The sequence below is a fragment of the Ochotona princeps genome, chromosome 9, assembly GCF_030435755.1.
Source record: "Ochotona princeps isolate mOchPri1 chromosome 9, mOchPri1.hap1, whole genome shotgun sequence".
Lineage (NCBI taxonomy): Eukaryota > Metazoa > Chordata > Mammalia > Lagomorpha > Ochotonidae > Ochotona > Ochotona princeps.
Genome location: NC_080840.1, coordinates 9010952 through 9029785, shown reverse-complemented (window position 1 = coordinate 9029785; position 18834 = coordinate 9010952). Strand labels below are relative to the sequence as shown.

Sequence of the window (18834 nt, the reverse complement as noted above, 5' to 3'; positions counted from 1 at the left end):
GGGTCCCAAGGCTTTGGGCCGTCCTTCACTGTTCTCCCAGGCCACAAGCAGGAAGCTGGATGGTAAGTGGAGCTGCTGGGACTAGAACCAGCACCCACATGGGATCCCAGTGCGTTCAAGGCGAGGACTTTAACCACTACACTACCGCGCTGGGCCCGTGAGTTCAGTTCTCGACTCAGCTCCTCATGCAGACTCTAGCAGGTAGCAGTGATGGCTCTGGAGATTGGATTCCTCCTCATGAATGAAATACCTGGATGGAGTTCCTAGGACGCAGCCTCAGGCTGGACCAACCCTAACTGTTACAGACACCGGGAAGCAGATCAGTGCATGAGAGCACTGTCTCTCCCCTCTGCCTTCAAAATAAAAAATGCTACCTGCCAGAAAACTAACAGGAGTTAGGATACCAATAGAAGATAGGATATGTAAAGATGATTTTCTTAAAGTTTCCATATTTATGAAATCTTCGTAGCAAACATACATAACTTCCAGGACTGGAGGTAAAAGATGCATATTTTTTCTTACACACTCATTCCCATGAATATATCTCACTTCACAAAATATCCCACATTAACTGAAAATGAAGTAGGGCAAAGCTGGCAGGCTGTGTGGTACATCAAACGCTGAAACCTCCTAGTCAGGGATCATTCTGCCAAACGAGGTCTTCAAAAATGCATCATGCAGTTCAGGGCATCCAGGAGCTATCAAACTACCACTGGGCACATTCCTGCTCTGCAAATTATTTCAAAGAAAATTAGAAATAATCAATAAGTCAACAGAAACTTAGATCCAACTTGTACATCTGTAGCTATTCTCACCTGAGAGGGAAGAAAACAAATTTAAAAAAACAAAAACAAAACCTCTTAACTCAAACCACGACCCCAGCCGTCAGGGACTGCAAACAGGAAGTGCTGTGTAGCTGGAGCAATCTTCGCTCTGCTTCGAGAGCTCTGAAGCAATAACTGCCCCCAAGTGCTAAATGACACACAGGCTCTCATGCTCACTAAGAACTGTCCAAACGCTGAGCAAAGAGAAGCAAGGGGCCTGATGCAGGAAGTTTGGGATGAACGAGAATCCTGGGCACCTCCTATTTTTACAGAGATTTTGCATATTTTAAAGGCTACTGCTTAGACTGGGACTTCTCAGGGTGTATGGCACTGAAATGGTTTTCTCCGCCTGTTGAGGATCTGTTTCAATACACCAGTTCTTCTCTGTTCCATTTTGTGGTTTGGGAAACAACTGGAGGCAACCAACTCTGTTGACGCTTGGTTGTCAGGCTCACAGCCATGAAGGTCTGACAGCGGTGGTGCGGCAGACCCAGCTCAGCTCCGTTCACACAAACAATGCTTTCACTGCTTGCCTTTCAACGGTTGCAAAAGAAAAAGACTGAACATGATTTCAGAGCTATATAATCAATCAAATGAACAATAAAAACAACGAGAAACAGCTGAGGTAGGAGAGCATTCTGCTTTCTTCTGCTTCTGTTTTACAAGGAAGCTGCACTGTAATCAAAGGCTTTATCATTAAAACGTGAACTGCTACCGGGGCACTCAGAGCAGAAGTGCAATGTGTACAGGCATGGGAGCCTCAACTACAGTAACTTCCAGGAGACACTGTCTGCTTATGACTTGAGCTGGCTGGAAGTTATCCTTAGTGAGAGGAAGGATGAATTTAGACAGACTGGAAAGTCACCCAAATAAGTAGTTTAAATAGTTTTTAAAATTTTGCTCTCCACTAAGCTTACACTGTGAACGAAACACTAAGACATGTGTCTCATGCAAATTATTTCTGAAAATGTTGCTATGACATTAAGTCCAAGAGGTTGAGGCTCCTGTCTGTGTTCACACTGCTGTCTCCTTCCTAACCATGGCGCTTGTGCAGGACCTCAGTAATGAAGCATGGGCAGGCATGGCAAGGAGCTGTGAGGAATATCATTTTACAGAAGAAACCAAGACTCAGAGGACTCAAGTAAACTGCCAAAAGCCACATAAGTTGCTGAGTTTTGACTTTTACTCAGGTCTTCTTAGATTTAAAGCGCACACACTTAAAACCATGCCACTAATATATATTAAAAAAATAACAGATCCGTCAACATTTTTTTCTGGCTTCTGACCACTAACAGCCAGTACTCCCCACACTTAAGATGTGATGGGTAGATTCACTTCTGAGAGAAAACAGATAAATCACTGAACTTTTTGATTCAGTGACCACAAATAGGACTTAAATCAGAAGAAGAAATTCACCAGAAACAGACTGGTTTAGAAAATCTACAAAACCACAAAAAAGGTGGGCTTTGGAAGGAGGTTTGAGTTTCACTCTATACACTTATTTTACACTCTTAAACACCCCTTGCCCTCCTCCTAGAATTGGATGGCTTACACTTGGACTCAACCAAAGTTGAAAGTTAATATGGAGAGGTCCCTTATACTCATGCTAACTCCCCTTTCCCCCAAGACAAACAGCTTACCTAGACACAATCAAAATCAAGACAATGGTATTTACACGATTAGCTAGACCACAGCCCTCTTCTGAACTGTCAGGTTTTGCCGTGCTTTCTTAATGTGCCTGTATGCATACGACGGCATTTCATCACATGCACAGATCATCACAGCCACCACTTCTATAAAGACAGATAACTGTCCCTTCAGCACAAACGGACTGCCCACAATCCTTCCTGAGCACCCACCTGCGCTCCAACTCTCCCCCACTTTGGCTGACTTGGACTACAACAACATCACCCCACACATGGCAAGATTATCTTATTAAAAGCTGCTCTTTTATGTCTTCATTTGAAGGCAGTGAAAGTCTATACTGTGTATAAAGAACGTGAAAGTAGGAGATAAACTTCCTCGTACACCTTTGGGCATTCCTTTTCCTGCTCCAGTAACTGAATTTCAATCAAGCAACTGTGCAGCACCAGCTACACTGACACACACAGATTTTAGCTTCACTTCCCAAATGGCTGTAATGGCCAGGCTGGGCCAGGTGGAAGCCGGGAGCCTCATCTAGCAACTGGGCTATGCTCAGCTGCTTTGCCAAGCACAGCAGCAGGTCTCACAACAGCACCTATCCGGGATGGCTTAACTTGCTATGCCATCACTGGCCCGTCCTGAGCTTCTGAATCTGTAACCTGTCCCACCACAGGTAAGCGTGCATGCTCTGGTTACAATACTGTGTGGAATCTAGCAAATACGAAGGTGCTGAGGACAGACAGCTTTGTCTACTTGGGGAAAAATGCACAGGAAAGACAACTGCAAAGATAAACCCCCAAAGGCAAATGATGAGGTCTCTGATTAGAGGGGAACATATGGGAGGCAGTACAATGGTCTATTTGTATTTTTCCCAATAATGGTGTGCTATTTTTATAATAAAAATGTGCAAAGTCCCTACAGTAGCTACTAATATCAAAGAAGTATTGATTATGAATACTGTCACAGCTGTGTGGATCAAGAACTTTCACATGAGCAGACTGAGCTGATTCTCATGTAACCAGGTGGGTAGGAGTGAGGACGTGTAGACTTCACGGAGTGGCAGGGCTGGAATGCTAACCACAAAGCCTTTGATTTCGAATGGCTCTCAAAGTGTGGTCCATAAGCCTCTAGAGGTCCATGAGGTCAAAAACATTTCCACAATGATAATGGGAAGTTATGCAACTTTTTCATTGCAGGGACATGAACACTGACAGTAATGGGTAAACTGCTGGTGTCTCATGCCTGAATCAAGGCATTGTCAAACTGCAGTCATGACATCCGTTCAGGGTCATGCCCTTTACTATAAATAAGTAAGTAAGCAGCTATTTTCATTCAAGAAAGCCCAATATGAAACAGCCAGATTACTGATTTTATCACACTTCAGCCCTTTATTTCACTTTCAAGCATTCTATTTAACGAGATAGAAGTATAAACTACTTTTAATGCATATCAAAATTCTTGAGAAAACAAGTACTTCTGACTTGTGAACAGCACTGGTGTTGTTAGGTTTCAGTGGGGCATTATCATTTTTTTTCTTGAAAGAATGAGCAGCAAATTGTGGTTATTCTGACTTTAGGTAAGTGTGCCAAGTACTTCTCCAAAGTGAATGAGGTAGGTCTTTCAACTCACAGTGAACTGGCAGTGTCTTCTGATAATGCTGAAGTGGAATCTTCAGAGAAAGCTGAAATTTTGGAAGGCTTGTACTTGTCACATGAGCTTGAAGTTTCCAAAGTAGTTTCAGATTGACATGGATAACTTTTAAGAAACTACTACACGTTACATTTTGATCTATTGAAAATAATGCCTACAACTATCTGAAATGACTCTTAAAATACTTTTTCTCCTATACAGACCTGTGTGAGGCTATATTTTTCATCTACTACAATGAAAATAATACATTGTAACAAAACGAATATGTAAACAGATATGAGAATCCAGTTGCTTCCTACAGGTCAGTTCAAAGGGGACTTGCAAACATATAACACAATGAATCTTATTTTCGTGGGGATGGAGTTGGTAAAATAGTCACTAAAGCAGGTTATTTTGGACTGCTACTAAATGAGTTTGTTTTAAAATAAATGTTTTAGAAATCCTTGGGTTTCAATTTCTAGGAAAATAAATACGCACAGAAATAGTTTACAGATTAAAAAAAATTCTTCAGGTGTCCTCAATCCTTTTTAAGACAGGGTGCTAAGACCTAAAGTCTGAGAACTATCACCCTTTCCAACATGATGTAAGTCATTTACGAGTACCGTCCACAGTAGTCCTCGGTCATGCTATCAGGTGGGTCTTCACCCTCTCAGTTCATCAAAGCAGTGTCACTGTTTTGTGATTTCTGGGGTAATATTGCCTAGACACTGCATCATGTGCAGCAAGAGAACTAACTAGTCTCCTGCTTCAGAGGCAGGAGTTATACTTTAGAAACTTGATGCACTTAGCTGTAACTAGGATGGCAACGACTATAAGCACCAAACGAGGAGATACAAATAACGAGAGAGATCTGCCAGCAAATTCCAAGAGTCAGCTTAGTGATTTACTTCCCTTATCTCAGCGAAGTCCCTGGGAGTTCTCACATAATATCCCATGATGCCATCAAATCCTTCACAATCACTCAAGGTTCAGAGAAACACCCAAACATTTACATAACGGCTGAGAGAGTGACTTAACATGTTGATGGCTTTTAGAACCACCCTTTCAGAAGCTCCTAAACATGATTATGTTTGTGACGCCTGTTACTTACAATTAACACAACTGATAAGTTTTTCCCCATCTAGAGACACAGTTGAGGCAAAAAGGTAGTGTGAGATTTGCCCTCCGAGCCCATATTTTCCTCCATAAAATAAGTAATGCTTTAGTACAAACGATTAAAATACCATTTATAAGCGGTATTTTGATAATGCCATTTTTCAATATTCAGCACAGATCTTGCAATTTAAACAGGGCATGACTGAGACAATATGACTTAGAAAGTCTAAGAAATTTGCAAGTACTTTGTGTTTTACCGAATTCTACCACTCTGAATGTGACCAGTTACCATTTAATGTTTCTAGTCTGCCCCAGCCTAACACCTTCTGAGGCTACTGTCCCCATGGGGAGCATCCAGAGCTCCAACTGAGTGGGGTGATGCTCCTTTACAAAGCCCCTCAGCTAGGAACTGCAGATGTTGACAGCAGATGCACAAACTACTCTGCTGGCTTCCCCAGGTTCAGGGTGTGGCCCCATCAATCTGTCTCCTTCCACGGGAAAGCATAAAAAGAGAAGCAGCAAACTGCTAGCTGCTGTCAGGTTGCATAAACTACTGGGATTGCTTTTTCTTCTATCAGATTGCATTCCCTTAGCAAGCAAGTTACAGCATAAACCAGCTTTTTTTTAAACTTGGTTACTTCATCAGGAATGCTACTGACACTTTCTTCTCAAAGTAAATTAGTTTTTCTAGCAATTTCTTTCAAATTTTTCTTGGGTTTACATTCCCTAACAAAAAGCTTGTGGTTTATTAGGTTGCAGGCCCCCCAGTGCTCCAAGAACTGGGTTTGGGGGTTGGGCCTGGTGAGGGTTCTCAGAGATCTCCAAGTGTAGGCAGGGCTGGTGGTGGACAAGCCACTGCATCTTCCAGCAATGAGAGCCAGGACTGAGGACCGACCTGCTGCAGTTCTTGGGGGTCTCTCAGCTTCGGCATCAGCTGGCAATGAGAGCCAGGACCAAGGACCGGCCTTGTGGGGAGTTCTTGGGAGTTTACTTGACGAGGCTGCGGCACCTGATTCCCGACTTCAGGGAACATCACAGAGATGTGTGGTCCAGTCGCAGAGCACATGTTGCTAGACCAGGCCACCTCTGGTGCTGACTTCCAGGAAAGGATAGAGAAAACAAACACATGCACACAGAATACAAGACAGCTGGCTCCTCTTAATTCAATATAAGATTTTAAGTACCTCTTCAACAGGTGGAAAGAAAAATTAGTTCAAGAACATTTTAGACCAAATTCCACAGCAAGCACTTAAGTTTGTAGAAAATGAGGTAGGTAAGAACATACAATGGCGTTAGAAAAAAAATTTCTCACCTCTCATACAAGGACGCCAACAACCTTTCAGAACAAATCACTCAAGCAACACTCTCAGGACAATATTCCCCCATCAGGGTCCCTAAGGCGACACTGAAAATCTATCTCTGTTCCCTAGCACTGATACAGTCTGAACTCAAGAGCGGCTCTAAATCCCCCAACCCTCTACCACACACAGACAGGAAGGAAGGTGGAAGTTTTTCAGTCAACTCACTCCCCTCCAATCTTTCTCCATCCTAATTAGTAGCCCACATACGTCTGCAATTTCATCTTTGTAATAAACATTAAAAATTAATTTTTAACATTAAATTAATTCTTAAAAAGCCCAGGAGCTTGTAGTATTATGGGTGGACTACCTATTTTTCAGCATTTGTCCCAGGCTGAGAAATGGAGCAAGGAAGACACTGTGACAAAGGTCATGTATATTGCAGCAGTGGGGAGGATCGACCTGGAGACCCTGTGTATGAACAGGCTAACATCACACGAAGCAGCAATGCCTCAGGGCTGCTGTAATATGATCAACAGGCTAGTCACTATAAAGCACCCACCACACTGCCAGGTTCATGAGAGACAGTCAACAAAGACAAGCTGGTGTTTACATGGAGAAGGGCACACACAGATATCAAATGTTTGAATAGCCAGTAACTTGTGCACATGACACATATACACAGATATGATCTGCAGGGTACCAAAGTGTAGAATGGATCAGCAATCTTGCAGGCATTCAACATGGACTTATGCCAAATGGAGCTGAACTTCTGGAAACTAAAAGAGCAAGGAGAGTGCCCCCCCCAGGAGAAATGGAACTTTCTCTGAGATTCTCGAAGATGAATTTCTGGCTAAAGGGAACTGTTATTCTTGCTTCACTTTCCATCTTCCCACGATTCCACCCTATGAGCAACTCATCATCAACAGCGCAGGTGACTCCCAGAGGGACGTGGGACATGAATCCTCTACTGAACAGAGCATGCTGGACTGACCTAAGACTTACAGAAATAACACGCATTTGTTAAATCTAAAAGTATATGATCACTGGGTCCTATGTTCACAATTATTCAAGATTTGGAAAATCAGAGCTATCTTTCTTTTCTCGTATTGAATAAGACTAATTCAATGTTATAAATGGTAAATTAGAATTAAGTTGTAAGGCAGACAGACATAGAAACACATATTAATCTAGTAGGACAGAATAAAAGAACATTTGGATTAGTCAAATATTCAGGTTAACAGTAGAAAGGTAGCTGCCATTTTTCAAACAGGTTGTCTTTACCTGAAGCTAAACTGTATCAAGTGGATAATTTAACACTTATTTTTTTTAAGGAATATATTTGTTAATATATTATATTTCAGGGTCATAGCAAATGCATGATAATTACTATAACACAATGCTCACTGATTCTCATGGAAATGTGATATTAATACAAAGAGAACAGATGCAATGTTGTTAACAGATATAATTCTAAAAACATAATGCGTATCAAATGGATTTATGACAAGATTATCACCAAGGGCACAGAAATCTTTCTGATACATGTGTGACTGACGTCTTGAGTTTGAGTTCTGGTCTTTACAGGAGGCAAAGGTGCCACTGGCGAAAGGGGTGGAGGATGGTGGAGGGAGACCCTCTTCTCTAGGGAAGGGCCGACTCTGAGGGAGACTAGCACACACACCATCTTCCTCTGGCAGCTTTGAACTCCCTGAACCCTCATATTTTGGGATTTCAGAGGGGAAAAAATAAAAAGTTTCACTTAATTAGATGTTTTCATTATAAGAAACAATTCAAGAAGTTCAGGTGGTGGGGCACAGAATCGAACCTCCCTACAAATGACTGAGACTTGGGGATGTGCTTCAACATAATAATGTGGGCCCATCTCTGCCAGACAGTGAACTCCCACTAGGGACAGCACCTCCTATGCCCCTCAACTGTAGGGATTCTTCCTGCTATTGACTTCTGAAAACACTGAAATCAGCTTCTCTAAGTCTCAAAACCTTTACCCTGGTGAGAGTTAAAAGATGTTGGTGGGGGCTGAGGGAGGTTCAAGTTTGTAAATCACAACCTGGATGCATAACTCTCATCACCTACGTGAGACCCAGGACTAGAAATAAAATCAGTAGGGCAACGTTGAACACAATTCAAGCTAAGTAGTTTGTCTAACTTCAATAAATCTACCCTAGCACCAGTTGGCTAAACATATAAATTCTAGGAATTTCACAGTGGGATTCTTAAAAAAAAAAAAATCATGATCTGGAACATGTGAGCCAAAGCTTTGGAATTTTAATTTTTTCGCAGCCAGGACCAAGGGCTGGAGGGAGGATTACTGAATTGCTCTCTTATACTTCAGTCAGGGTACGAGTCTTTGTTCATCCTGCATGAAAGGCTTACCAGATTTTTCAGCAGTGTGGACAGTTCCTTTGTAAGAGTTGAAAACTTGACAAAAGCGGTGCCAAGATCAGGGTTGTCTCGACTTAAAAAATTACTCCCAAACTTATCAAGAATTTGGGCATAGTTTTCTTCATTTTGAACGTGATCTAAAAAAGTAAAGAAACGGAGTGTAAGGCATTATTTTCAATAAAGAAGAATCATTCTGCACATTGAACACTACAACTTAGAAAAGGAAAGTGAGGAAGCCATCTCTGACTCAATGAGTGGCACTTCCAGGGAATGCTTGGCAGTACAAAGAAACTTCTAGAAAAGTGGAGCATCCCTTTTTCTTTATGAGCACATAGTTTAGTTATACACTGATTAATTTATTGACTTCATATTTTGAAAGGTCAGATTATCATCACATTGTCAAATAACTCCTACTTGTCAGATAACAAGGACAAAGTTTCCATTACTTCAGCTGTCAAAGAAAAATTCACCTGTTGTCACCTGTTTCTCTATAATTAACCTTAGTTCCCTAAGGCTGCCCACGTGTGAGGAAGCACACTTTTAGAAGGCTCCTCCCATAACAACTTGCTGCAAAATGACCAGGCTTGGACCAGAGAGATGCAGGCTTGAGTCTGATTTCACCACATGTGAGCCACTGGGACTCTAAGTTGCTGCTTTAACTTCCAGGACTGCACAACAGCTAAAACAGCAGAAGCAATCACCATGCATCCGTGAGCACATCTCTCCTCTACGGAGCATCTGCTTTTCTAATCCACAAAATAAGGCTGAGCTCTACCGCAGGAGACTGGCGCCTGAGCTGGCATCAGTTACACAAAAGTGTCTCCCGAGAGTGAATAAGCCACAGGTGGTAATTTTGACTTTTCTTGGCTCCTGGGTTGTCTCACCCTCTGGGTGGACTCGGACCCCAGGACTGCTCCGTGCCACTGACTTTGCCTGCTCCCTGAGCTTAGCCCTGGTGCAGCGACCGCAGCCTCACATTTATTCTCTTACTGTTGTCTATGCCCTTAATCTTATAGTTTGAAATATTTTATCAACAGACAACTTCCATGTTGACACCTCGAGGCTTGAAATAGGTCCTCCACCCCTGAAACAGACACTTTCACATACAATGGACTATTTAGTGTGATGCCCACTAATTATTTTCAATGTTAACATGTCTGAACTAAGCTCTTGGTTTTCCACCCCAACCATGCCTCCCACTGAGTCATACTTGAGTCTTTTCGTTCTCATTCCCCAAATAACTGGGAAATTCTGCTGCCTCCACCATCACCTAGTGCACAATTTGACAACTTCTCACTAGCACCGTGGCTACTGACCTTAGCCAATACCACCTCTTGCCTCAGTCACTGCCCACCCTTCCTAACTGGTCTCTCTTATTCTTGCTTCCCTACAGTTTGTTATAGACAACACAGTGGGTGACACTGTTCAATGCACGGCAGACATTCCCACTCACCAAGGATAATCCACGCTTCTAATTCTTGTGGGTCTATGAAACAGAATATTATCCTTCTCCACACTCCTGAAGAAAAGCATGGAACATGGCTCACATCAAGCAAGGCACTGTGAGTGGAGGGGATGTTCACACTCAACTCCCACCTCCCTGACCCTCTCTGCTGTAGGACACAGAAGCGTGCACCTGTGCGCCTGGTCCACGGAAGGTGCAGGAGATTGAGTAAATGAACAGGAGATCAATTAAAGTAATACCTTTAACAGTCTATACCCAACAGGACCTTCTTTACAAAGCCTTCCCTGAGCTGCACACAGCCATTCCTTGCTTATCACATGTCCCATCACTACTTACATTCCTATACACACACCTCTGCCAGCAGATCGCAAGGACTGCCTCTTGATTCACTTCTGTACTTCCACCTAAGAGACACCATTGCATGTTCTCCAGTAAGCTGGTTGAGGAAGCTGCTAGTCAGTAAACATCTGTTGGCTTGAATTCACTGAACTCATTTATGAGAACTTAAGAAACAATAAATCCTCTGGGTTGGTTAATAGTTGAGATGATTTTTTTTCTAAAAAAATTTCACTTCCAAACCTTCCCTCAATAGACACACTTGTGAAACAGAACATGGGTCTGGATCAGGGAATTACCCAAAGTCTAAACACAATGGAGGAAACATGTGTCACAGCAGTGCGGTGCAGTGGAAGGAGGCACTAGCTGCCTTCTCCTCATCACATGAAAAGTTCATGATGCCTGCAGCAGTGGCCAGCATTTGGAGCTGAGACATACAAAGATGAAATGTAACTCTGATTACTGCCCAAGTCTACTCAGTGAACAGCTCAGAAAAACACGAAAGAAAGGCCAGGTCAGCTCAACAGCCAGGATGAATACGTCTGATCACTCCTGTAAACTGGAGCTAGCCCTGATACCTCATATCTGAGGTCAGAGAGGCCTCCCCTCGCCTCTCCTCACCTCTGCTTCCCACAGCCTGAGAACACAATCCAGTTGCCTGTTCATTTTAAACGGTTCCAAGGGAGATACCTCCGCGGCTAACAATTCTTATCAGCTTTCTGTTTGTCTGCTTGATATACAATATTTAAAAAAAAAACACATTAAAAAACTTAGATGAGCTGAATCCTCACATACCCAACATCAGCCAACTTTAAGAAGTATTATAGAACTCTTCCCTGCTCTATCCAATTCCAATCTCATCTCTTCCTTCTTAGACAGCCAATTCTCAACCTGTATTTCATGCAAAGACTAGAAAGAATTTCAAGAAGCCCTCAGATCATCAGTGATACTATATTCATTAAAAAAATTAAATGGGCTCTGCTCATGGCCAAGGTACAGACAGGCCAAGGGCAGGAGCAGACCCTTCTCTGACAAGTGCTTTCTAGCACACTCTCCTTGACCTTCATCAGAACGCTGCAAGAAAAGGACTGTGCCTCCTAGGCAGCTGGAACAGAAAGTGTGATGTGAGAGAAGCTGAAGGTGAGTTTGCATATGTAAGCTCAGGCTACATCAGGCATAACATCATGCATTACACCTGTATGCAGACACAGTAGATGTCCTAGTAAGCCTGACAAAGTTTAGAAAGATACATCTTGAAGCTACTGTATCTTGAGGCTAACAATAAGGCAGAAACAAAGAAATTAAAATATGAGTTTCCCAAAATGGTGCCTAGCATGTAGCACATACCCCCAAATGTCTGCATTCGTAAATAGTGAATACAGAAAGGTACCATCACACACCATACAAAGACAGGTCTCTGGAATTTTAAGCATTATAAAGCTAGTGATGGTAACTCAATAGAGAGTTTACACATACACACACACAAATACACACACATAAACCTTTGTGCAAATTAAGCATTGTCAACAGACATACAGTAAGTAAAAGGGCAAGGAGAAATGATACTAGAAGAAAAGGCATGGGCAGAGGCAGAAGGGTGTGTGATAATAACGAATGACTGATCATTTAACGGTGAAGAAAAGAGGAGGGCAAAAAAGGCTAGGGAGGGGTACTGTCCCAGGAACGTGTGTGACTAAGACAGGGACTGCTGGCCTGAAAAAGCCAGCTTTGCTTTAAGATCCTTACTATGGGGCCCAGTGCGGTACCCTAGTGGCTGAAGTCCTCACCTTGCATGCGCCAGGATCCCATATGTGTTCTGGTTTTAATCCAAGATGCCCTACTTCCCATCCAGCTCCCTGCCTGTGGCCTGGGAAAGCAGTTGAGGACAGCCCACCTGCATGGGAGACCTGAAAGAGGCTCCTGGCTCCTGATTGGCTCAGCACTGTCTGTTGTGGCCACTTGGGGAGTGAATCAGCAGACAGAAGATCTTCCTCTCTGTCTCTCCTCTGTATATCTGACTTTTCAATTAAAAAAAAAAAATCTTAAAAAAAGAAAAAGATCTTTACTATGTCTGCGGGCCAGAAGATCATTGTTTCACCATCCTCATACTATTCTCTTAAAAAAGAAAAATGTTAGGGCCTGGCACGATAGCGCAGTGGTTAAAGTCCTCGCCTTGAACGTGCCGCAATTCCACATGGGCACTGGTTCTAATGCCGGCAGCTCCATTTCCCATCCAGCTCCCTGGCCTTTGGCCTGGGAAGGCAGTCGAGGGCAGCCCAGAGCATTGGGAACCTGCACCCGCGTGGGAGAACTGGAAGAGGTTCCTGGTTTCCAGCTTCAGATCGGTGCAGCACCGACCATTGCGGCCACTTGGGAGTGAATCATCAGATGGAGGATCTTCTTCTCTGTCTCTCCTCTCTGTACATCTGCCTTTCCAATAAAAACAAATAAATCTTTAAAAAAATGTTCTAGAGAGAGATAAAGACACACAAAAAATCTTGCATCTGCTGGTTCACAGCTTAAATTCCTACCCCAGGCCAAGCCAAAGGCAGGAGCACAGAAGTTCATCGGAGTCTCCCAAGTGGGTGGCAGACTTCACCACCTGAGACACGGCCTTCTGCGTCTAAGGGTGCACTAGCAGGATGCTGGAATCCAAACGGGGAGCAAGAGACCCAAACCAATGTAGACACTGTGAGGTGGGGCACATCCATCTCAGCCGGCATGTTAACGGCAGAACCCTAGTACCTACCCTCAAACTGAGGCCTTTTTGATCCCCACAGCTGGAGACTTCCCCTACATAGAGAGAACACACCACCCCTGAATGTGCCAACTGGACAGGCAAATCATTTTGAGTGGAGGCAATCAGGAAGCAGCAGGAACAGAAGCTCTCTGCCTGTCTTTCTGCCAAAAGCAGGACATAACGCCCCTCCTGGGGAAGGTTTCCCCTCTCCTCCCCCGTACTCTGAGGAGAAAAACCTTTGTCACAGGAGATGGAAAGCCAGGACCAACATGAGCCTGCAAAGATAAACCTCACCAAAGCCATCCCCACCTGCCATTTGTTTGTCACACACATTTATCAGAACTGACAGGTCTGGAAGCCCTCACCTCCCTTTTTTTTCCATCTTGTTCTGTTCTCCACAATTTATTACCCTTCGTTCAAGTAGTGTATAAGCTCCCAGGCTTAACTGTTTCTTTGGAGGTTTTCACTTCTCTGAGGCCTATGAACACACTCAGAGTCTCACTGTGCTTTCTGTTGTTACAACACAACACCTGACGCTAAGGCTCATTTGACTCTTGATTTCAGAGGCTGGGAAGACAGGCCTGTGCTTGACTTCTGGTGAGGGTCAAGTGTATGGGAATACACAAGAGAGGCAGGTCCTCGAAGAAGAGGGAGAGTAGAGAAATAGGTGACCTGTTTTGAAACAATCAGCTCTTGAGTGAAGAAACCCCCTCTCGTGGGAAACTCTTAAATCTTTTCAGGGGGGTGGAGCCCCCCTCCATGCATAATCATTTCTGAAAGGTTCTGCTATCTGCCCTTTACATTGGCACTTAGGCTTCAACACGAGCATTAGTAGTGACAAAGAACAGCATGGCTTCCCTGCTGGTCTCCTGTTTGCTGGTTACATTTGCTGGCCACCTCCAACGAATGTAAGAGGACAGGTACAAACATTACTGTTTTCCTCCCTCCTTTATACTACGACAGATCTGGGGCTAGATCTTCAGGTTTGATTTACTGTGCTTTGGTCAACTAACTTTATCTTTTTAAACCTTAGCTTCCCCATCTGTAAAATGGAGATAATAATGGCATTTATCTCACATTGGCATAGTGGGACTAAGACACTGCATACTAAGTGCCTAGTATGTAATAAAGTTAATAAATATTAATGATGACAGTAACAGCAACGACATAATCACATGCCTATCCTTTTTCATTCCAGCCAGTTGGCAGACTTCAGATAATATTCCGAGATCAATAATAGGACTGTTTATATTGCTCAGGAGTTGGCAAAGAAAAATGTCTTAGGAATACATTAAAATTCAAAATCCTTTAAATGTAGCTGTCGATTCATCCAATGAGGCCTTCTTCAAATTTTATATGCATACAGTAATAAGCAGGCCTTTTCCTAAGGAATATTTTTCTACCTGTCACTCTGTGTTAGACCTTATTAACCTTGGTGATGTTCACAAAGCGTTCTCACTGGCCTCCTCATCCAAAGGTTGGTTAGCAGACACTACAGTTACGGCTGCCATTTATTAAGCACTAATTATGTAGCAAACATTTGTTCACTACAGTAAACATCACCAAACTCATACAATACTCTTTTCAAGGTAGCTGTTAAACAGATCACAAAAATAAAACTCAGTGGTAAAGCTGGGATTAGAATCCAGCTCCTGCCCCTACTCACTGACACACCCAGCAGACATGGACAGCTGAACACTGTGCACCACAGTATCTAAAGGGAATTAATTCAGTGAGAGGCTGGATTACAAACAACAGGAACAAAAAGATGGATAACAGACTTCCTATCCTGTAATGATACTGACAATGGCATAGCTATGGGGAGTACGGCTTCAATTTAAAATTTCGATTATTTAATGTGCCAGGAACTGTGTAAGTATTATTTCTTTGAATATTCATCAATACATGAAGTTTTTATTTTCTCAATTTTATAGCTGGGGACACTGGCTTACATGGTTAAGCAAACTCCCAAGATCACAGAGCTAACAAGCAGCGGTGATAAGCCTATACTGGGACCCATACTCTACCTTGCTCAGTTAATAATTGTTGGAAGACCAGTAATTGAAGGTAAGGAAAATTTAGGTCTTTGTTCCATTCCCTACTATGGTCACACTTGTGACTGATTACAGTTTGCGGAGGCCTTATTTCTTCATCTATAAGACAGATCTAATAAAGCACTGCTGAGAGGTAATGGTGTCAAAATGAATATGAAAGCTTTCCTGGACAAAGACCAAAACCACCACAAAACCACAAGGATTATCTGTCTCCGATGAGTATAACAATGCCTGGAGGGCACTCATGATAAATTCCTTTCAAGGAGCAGGTCAACCATGCCCAAGCACATGCGTGGTCTCCCCGAGGCATCATCTGGTGAAGAACACAAAACACAGACTTAAATGGCAGAGAAACCTGAGCCCAAATGCCTACTTTAGTGCAAAGGGCTATATATCATCTTGGAAAAGATCATAAACCTGTGAATTAGGATCAGGCCTATTATACACACAAATAAGGGTTTTTTTTTTTAAGATTCTTTCTCTGTGTCTCTGTCTTTAAAAATACATTAAGATCTTTCTATCTCTCCTCCTCTCTGTATATCTAACTTTGTAATAAAAATAAATAAGTCTTTATTAAATAAATAAAGGGCCCGGCGGCGTGGCCTAGCGCCTTGAATGCACCGGGATCCCATATGGGTGCTGGTTCTAATCCCTGCAGCTCCACTTCCCATCCAGCTCCCTGGTTGTGGCCTGGGAAAGCAGTCGAGGACGGCCCAAAGCTTTGGGACCCTGCACCGTGTGGGAGACCCGGAAGAGGTTCTGGGTTCCCAGCTTCGGATCGGTGCAGTACCAGCCGTTGCGGCTCACTTGGTGAGTGAATCACTGGACGGAAGATCTTTCTATCTCTCCTCCTCTCTGTTATCTGACTTTGTAATAAAAATAAATAAATCTTTACAAAAAAATACATTAAAAAAAAAAAAGAGCAAGAAGAAGAAGAAGCAGTGCTAGGGCCTGGCGTGATGGCCTAGTAACTAAATCCTTGCCCCTGCCCATGGCAGATTGTGTCCCAGCTGCTCCACTTCCCATCTAGCTCCCTGCTTGTGACCTCGGAGGGCAGTGGAGGAGGGCCCAAAGCCTTGGGACCCTGCACCTAGATGGGAGACTGTTGAAGAAGCTCCTGGCTGCTGGGTTTGGATGAGCTCAGCTCTAATTGTTGTGGCCAGTTGGGGAGTGAGCCAGAGGATGAAGATCTTTCTCCCTGGTACCTCCTCTCTAAAAATCTGCCTTTCAATAAAACAAATAAATCTTTAACCTCAGTTTTTTAGTTTTCCATACTCTTTCCTTATAGTATAGTTTCTCTTTCGGGGCCCTTCTGTCTGTGCCACAGCCCAGAATGTCATGTTTATTACGTTCTTATATTCAGGAACTTAGAAAAATAGAAATATTTCTGGAGAACAGCTGGGTCACAATGCCATTATACTTCTCATACAACCTTCCCATGGCTCTCCTGTCTGCCCTGTCTGCAACGTTCATTACAATTCTAGGCCTCAGCCTGCCAGGTACAAATTCAAAATTTAGTGTAACCTACCAAGTAGGCTTTTCATTCACTCTCCTCCTGGTTTCCTTAGAGTTTGGATTCCAGAGTATTATCTTTGCATGGAACAGTTCTTTTTCCTTCTTAAAAACAATCCTTGGCACTGGCCATGTGTCAGACAAATAAATACAAAGAATTATAACTTTGATAATAAAGCTGTGTAAAATGCATTATGAGTTATGGTGCTGGCGTAATAGTGGAAACGATAGATTACACTTCACTACTGTATTCATACTTTGCTTTTTTTTCTTTTTATTTCATTTTATGAGAGTTTCATAGGCTCTGGGATTCCTCCAACCCCTTCAAAAAGCCCTCCCCCACACTGAATTCCTGCACCTTATTGCAGTATTACAGTTCAAATCCATCATGATTCCTTCATTGTAAGCACGTGCCAGAGAGTCCATCTTCTTACTGTCCTGATAAATTCAACAGTTTCATTGGGAAACCATCCCTGGTCTGAAAGCAGAGCTGGCAGAATATCATCCCAGCCAATGAAAAGCCACAACACAACATCAACAACAATTTACAACATCACAGAGTTAACTGACATGGTATTGAGTGACCAACGTAGTAGAAAATGCAAGTTTTTAAACACATCCTGTGACTATTCTGTTGACATTTCCATTTTAGTTTATACACAACCGGCTGCTATACACCTTAAAATGGCTATAGGGTACTATTCAGCTGTCTCGTGTCTATTTTCATTTTAGTATTTAGCAGCTTATAGTATTGAAGCAAGATTTTTACTGAACTTGGCAAATTTTAGGATAGTCCAAACAGGCTTATAACTACAAGGCACATGTTAACAGTTGAGGCATAGAACAGTGTTAGCAGGGGTGTGCAGAGAAATCTTCAATACCTTAGTGAGGAGTAACTAAACTTTGTGTCCTACCTAGTAAGGTATATGTGAGTCCAAGCTGACCGTTTCCTGTCTGTTCTAAGCTTTCCTTATTGGTCTCTGTCTATCTGATCTAATTTTTTTGGAGGGCCCCCTCCGGGGCAACCCTGATGGTCATTGCAAGAGAGGGTGGGGATCCACTGTTGGAACTAAGTAAGGACCAGAGAAAGCTCCTCTCCCGAGTCCCAAAGGAAGTTTACTGTCCTTCTGTTTCTGAGGACCGCTCAGGGCTCCTGGCTATTGTTCCAATGACATTAGATCCTGTGAGGAAGGATCTGGGCTTCTTCCGACCCATGTGGGAGATCCGATAGGGAATGGATGACCTCAGAGTTCTTGGCCTACGAGAGCACTCCAATTCCCCGTGGTCTCCTTGGCAGTTGGGATGTAGTTCTTGGTGCCTGTACTGACAGTTCTTGGTGAGCATCCGGGAGTCTTCTGGGTTGGGATACAAGCCTCCTCCTGTTCTGCTCCACTCTGGGGTCCCTCCCTGCTCTGTGCATATGACCTCCTGCTAAGAGGCTGTCAGGATCACTCTTGGATCCCACTGCATGTCTTCATAGTTTTTGCTAATGTCTAATGCTGATTCGAGTCTGCTGTCTGTAAGTTATCTGTCTTGATAGGTTATACTTAACATCTTCCTCACACACTCTAAGAAAGTAGATTTCTCTCTGCTCTCCGGACCCATTATGGAATAACATAGGGTATTAAAAACATATCAGGCTTTTCAGTTCTTTGATGTAGAGCATAAGCAGTCTGACTTTCATTGATTGTTGGTTCACTGGTTACATCTAAACACTTTAAATCTGTTTAATTCATTTTTTTAAGATTTTATTTTAGTTTTATTGGAAAGTCAGATATATACAGAGAGGAGAAGAGACAGAGAGAAGATC

At 42.9% G+C, this 18834-nt stretch overlaps 1 protein-coding gene across 3 annotated transcripts in view; it reads right to left on the bottom strand.

The window, feature by feature from the left end:
- ASAP1 (ArfGAP with SH3 domain, ankyrin repeat and PH domain 1) overlaps positions 1 to 18834 on the bottom strand; it is a 338316-nt gene that overhangs the window by 103082 nt on the left and 216400 nt on the right. For all 3 annotated transcript variants that reach the window (XM_058668479.1, XM_058668481.1, XM_058668480.1), the window contains exon 5: positions 8909 to 9054. In XM_058668479.1, coding sequence (XP_058524462.1) covers positions 8909 to 9054 — 146 coding nt within the window. The remainder of the gene's footprint in view (positions 1 to 8908; positions 9055 to 18834) is intronic.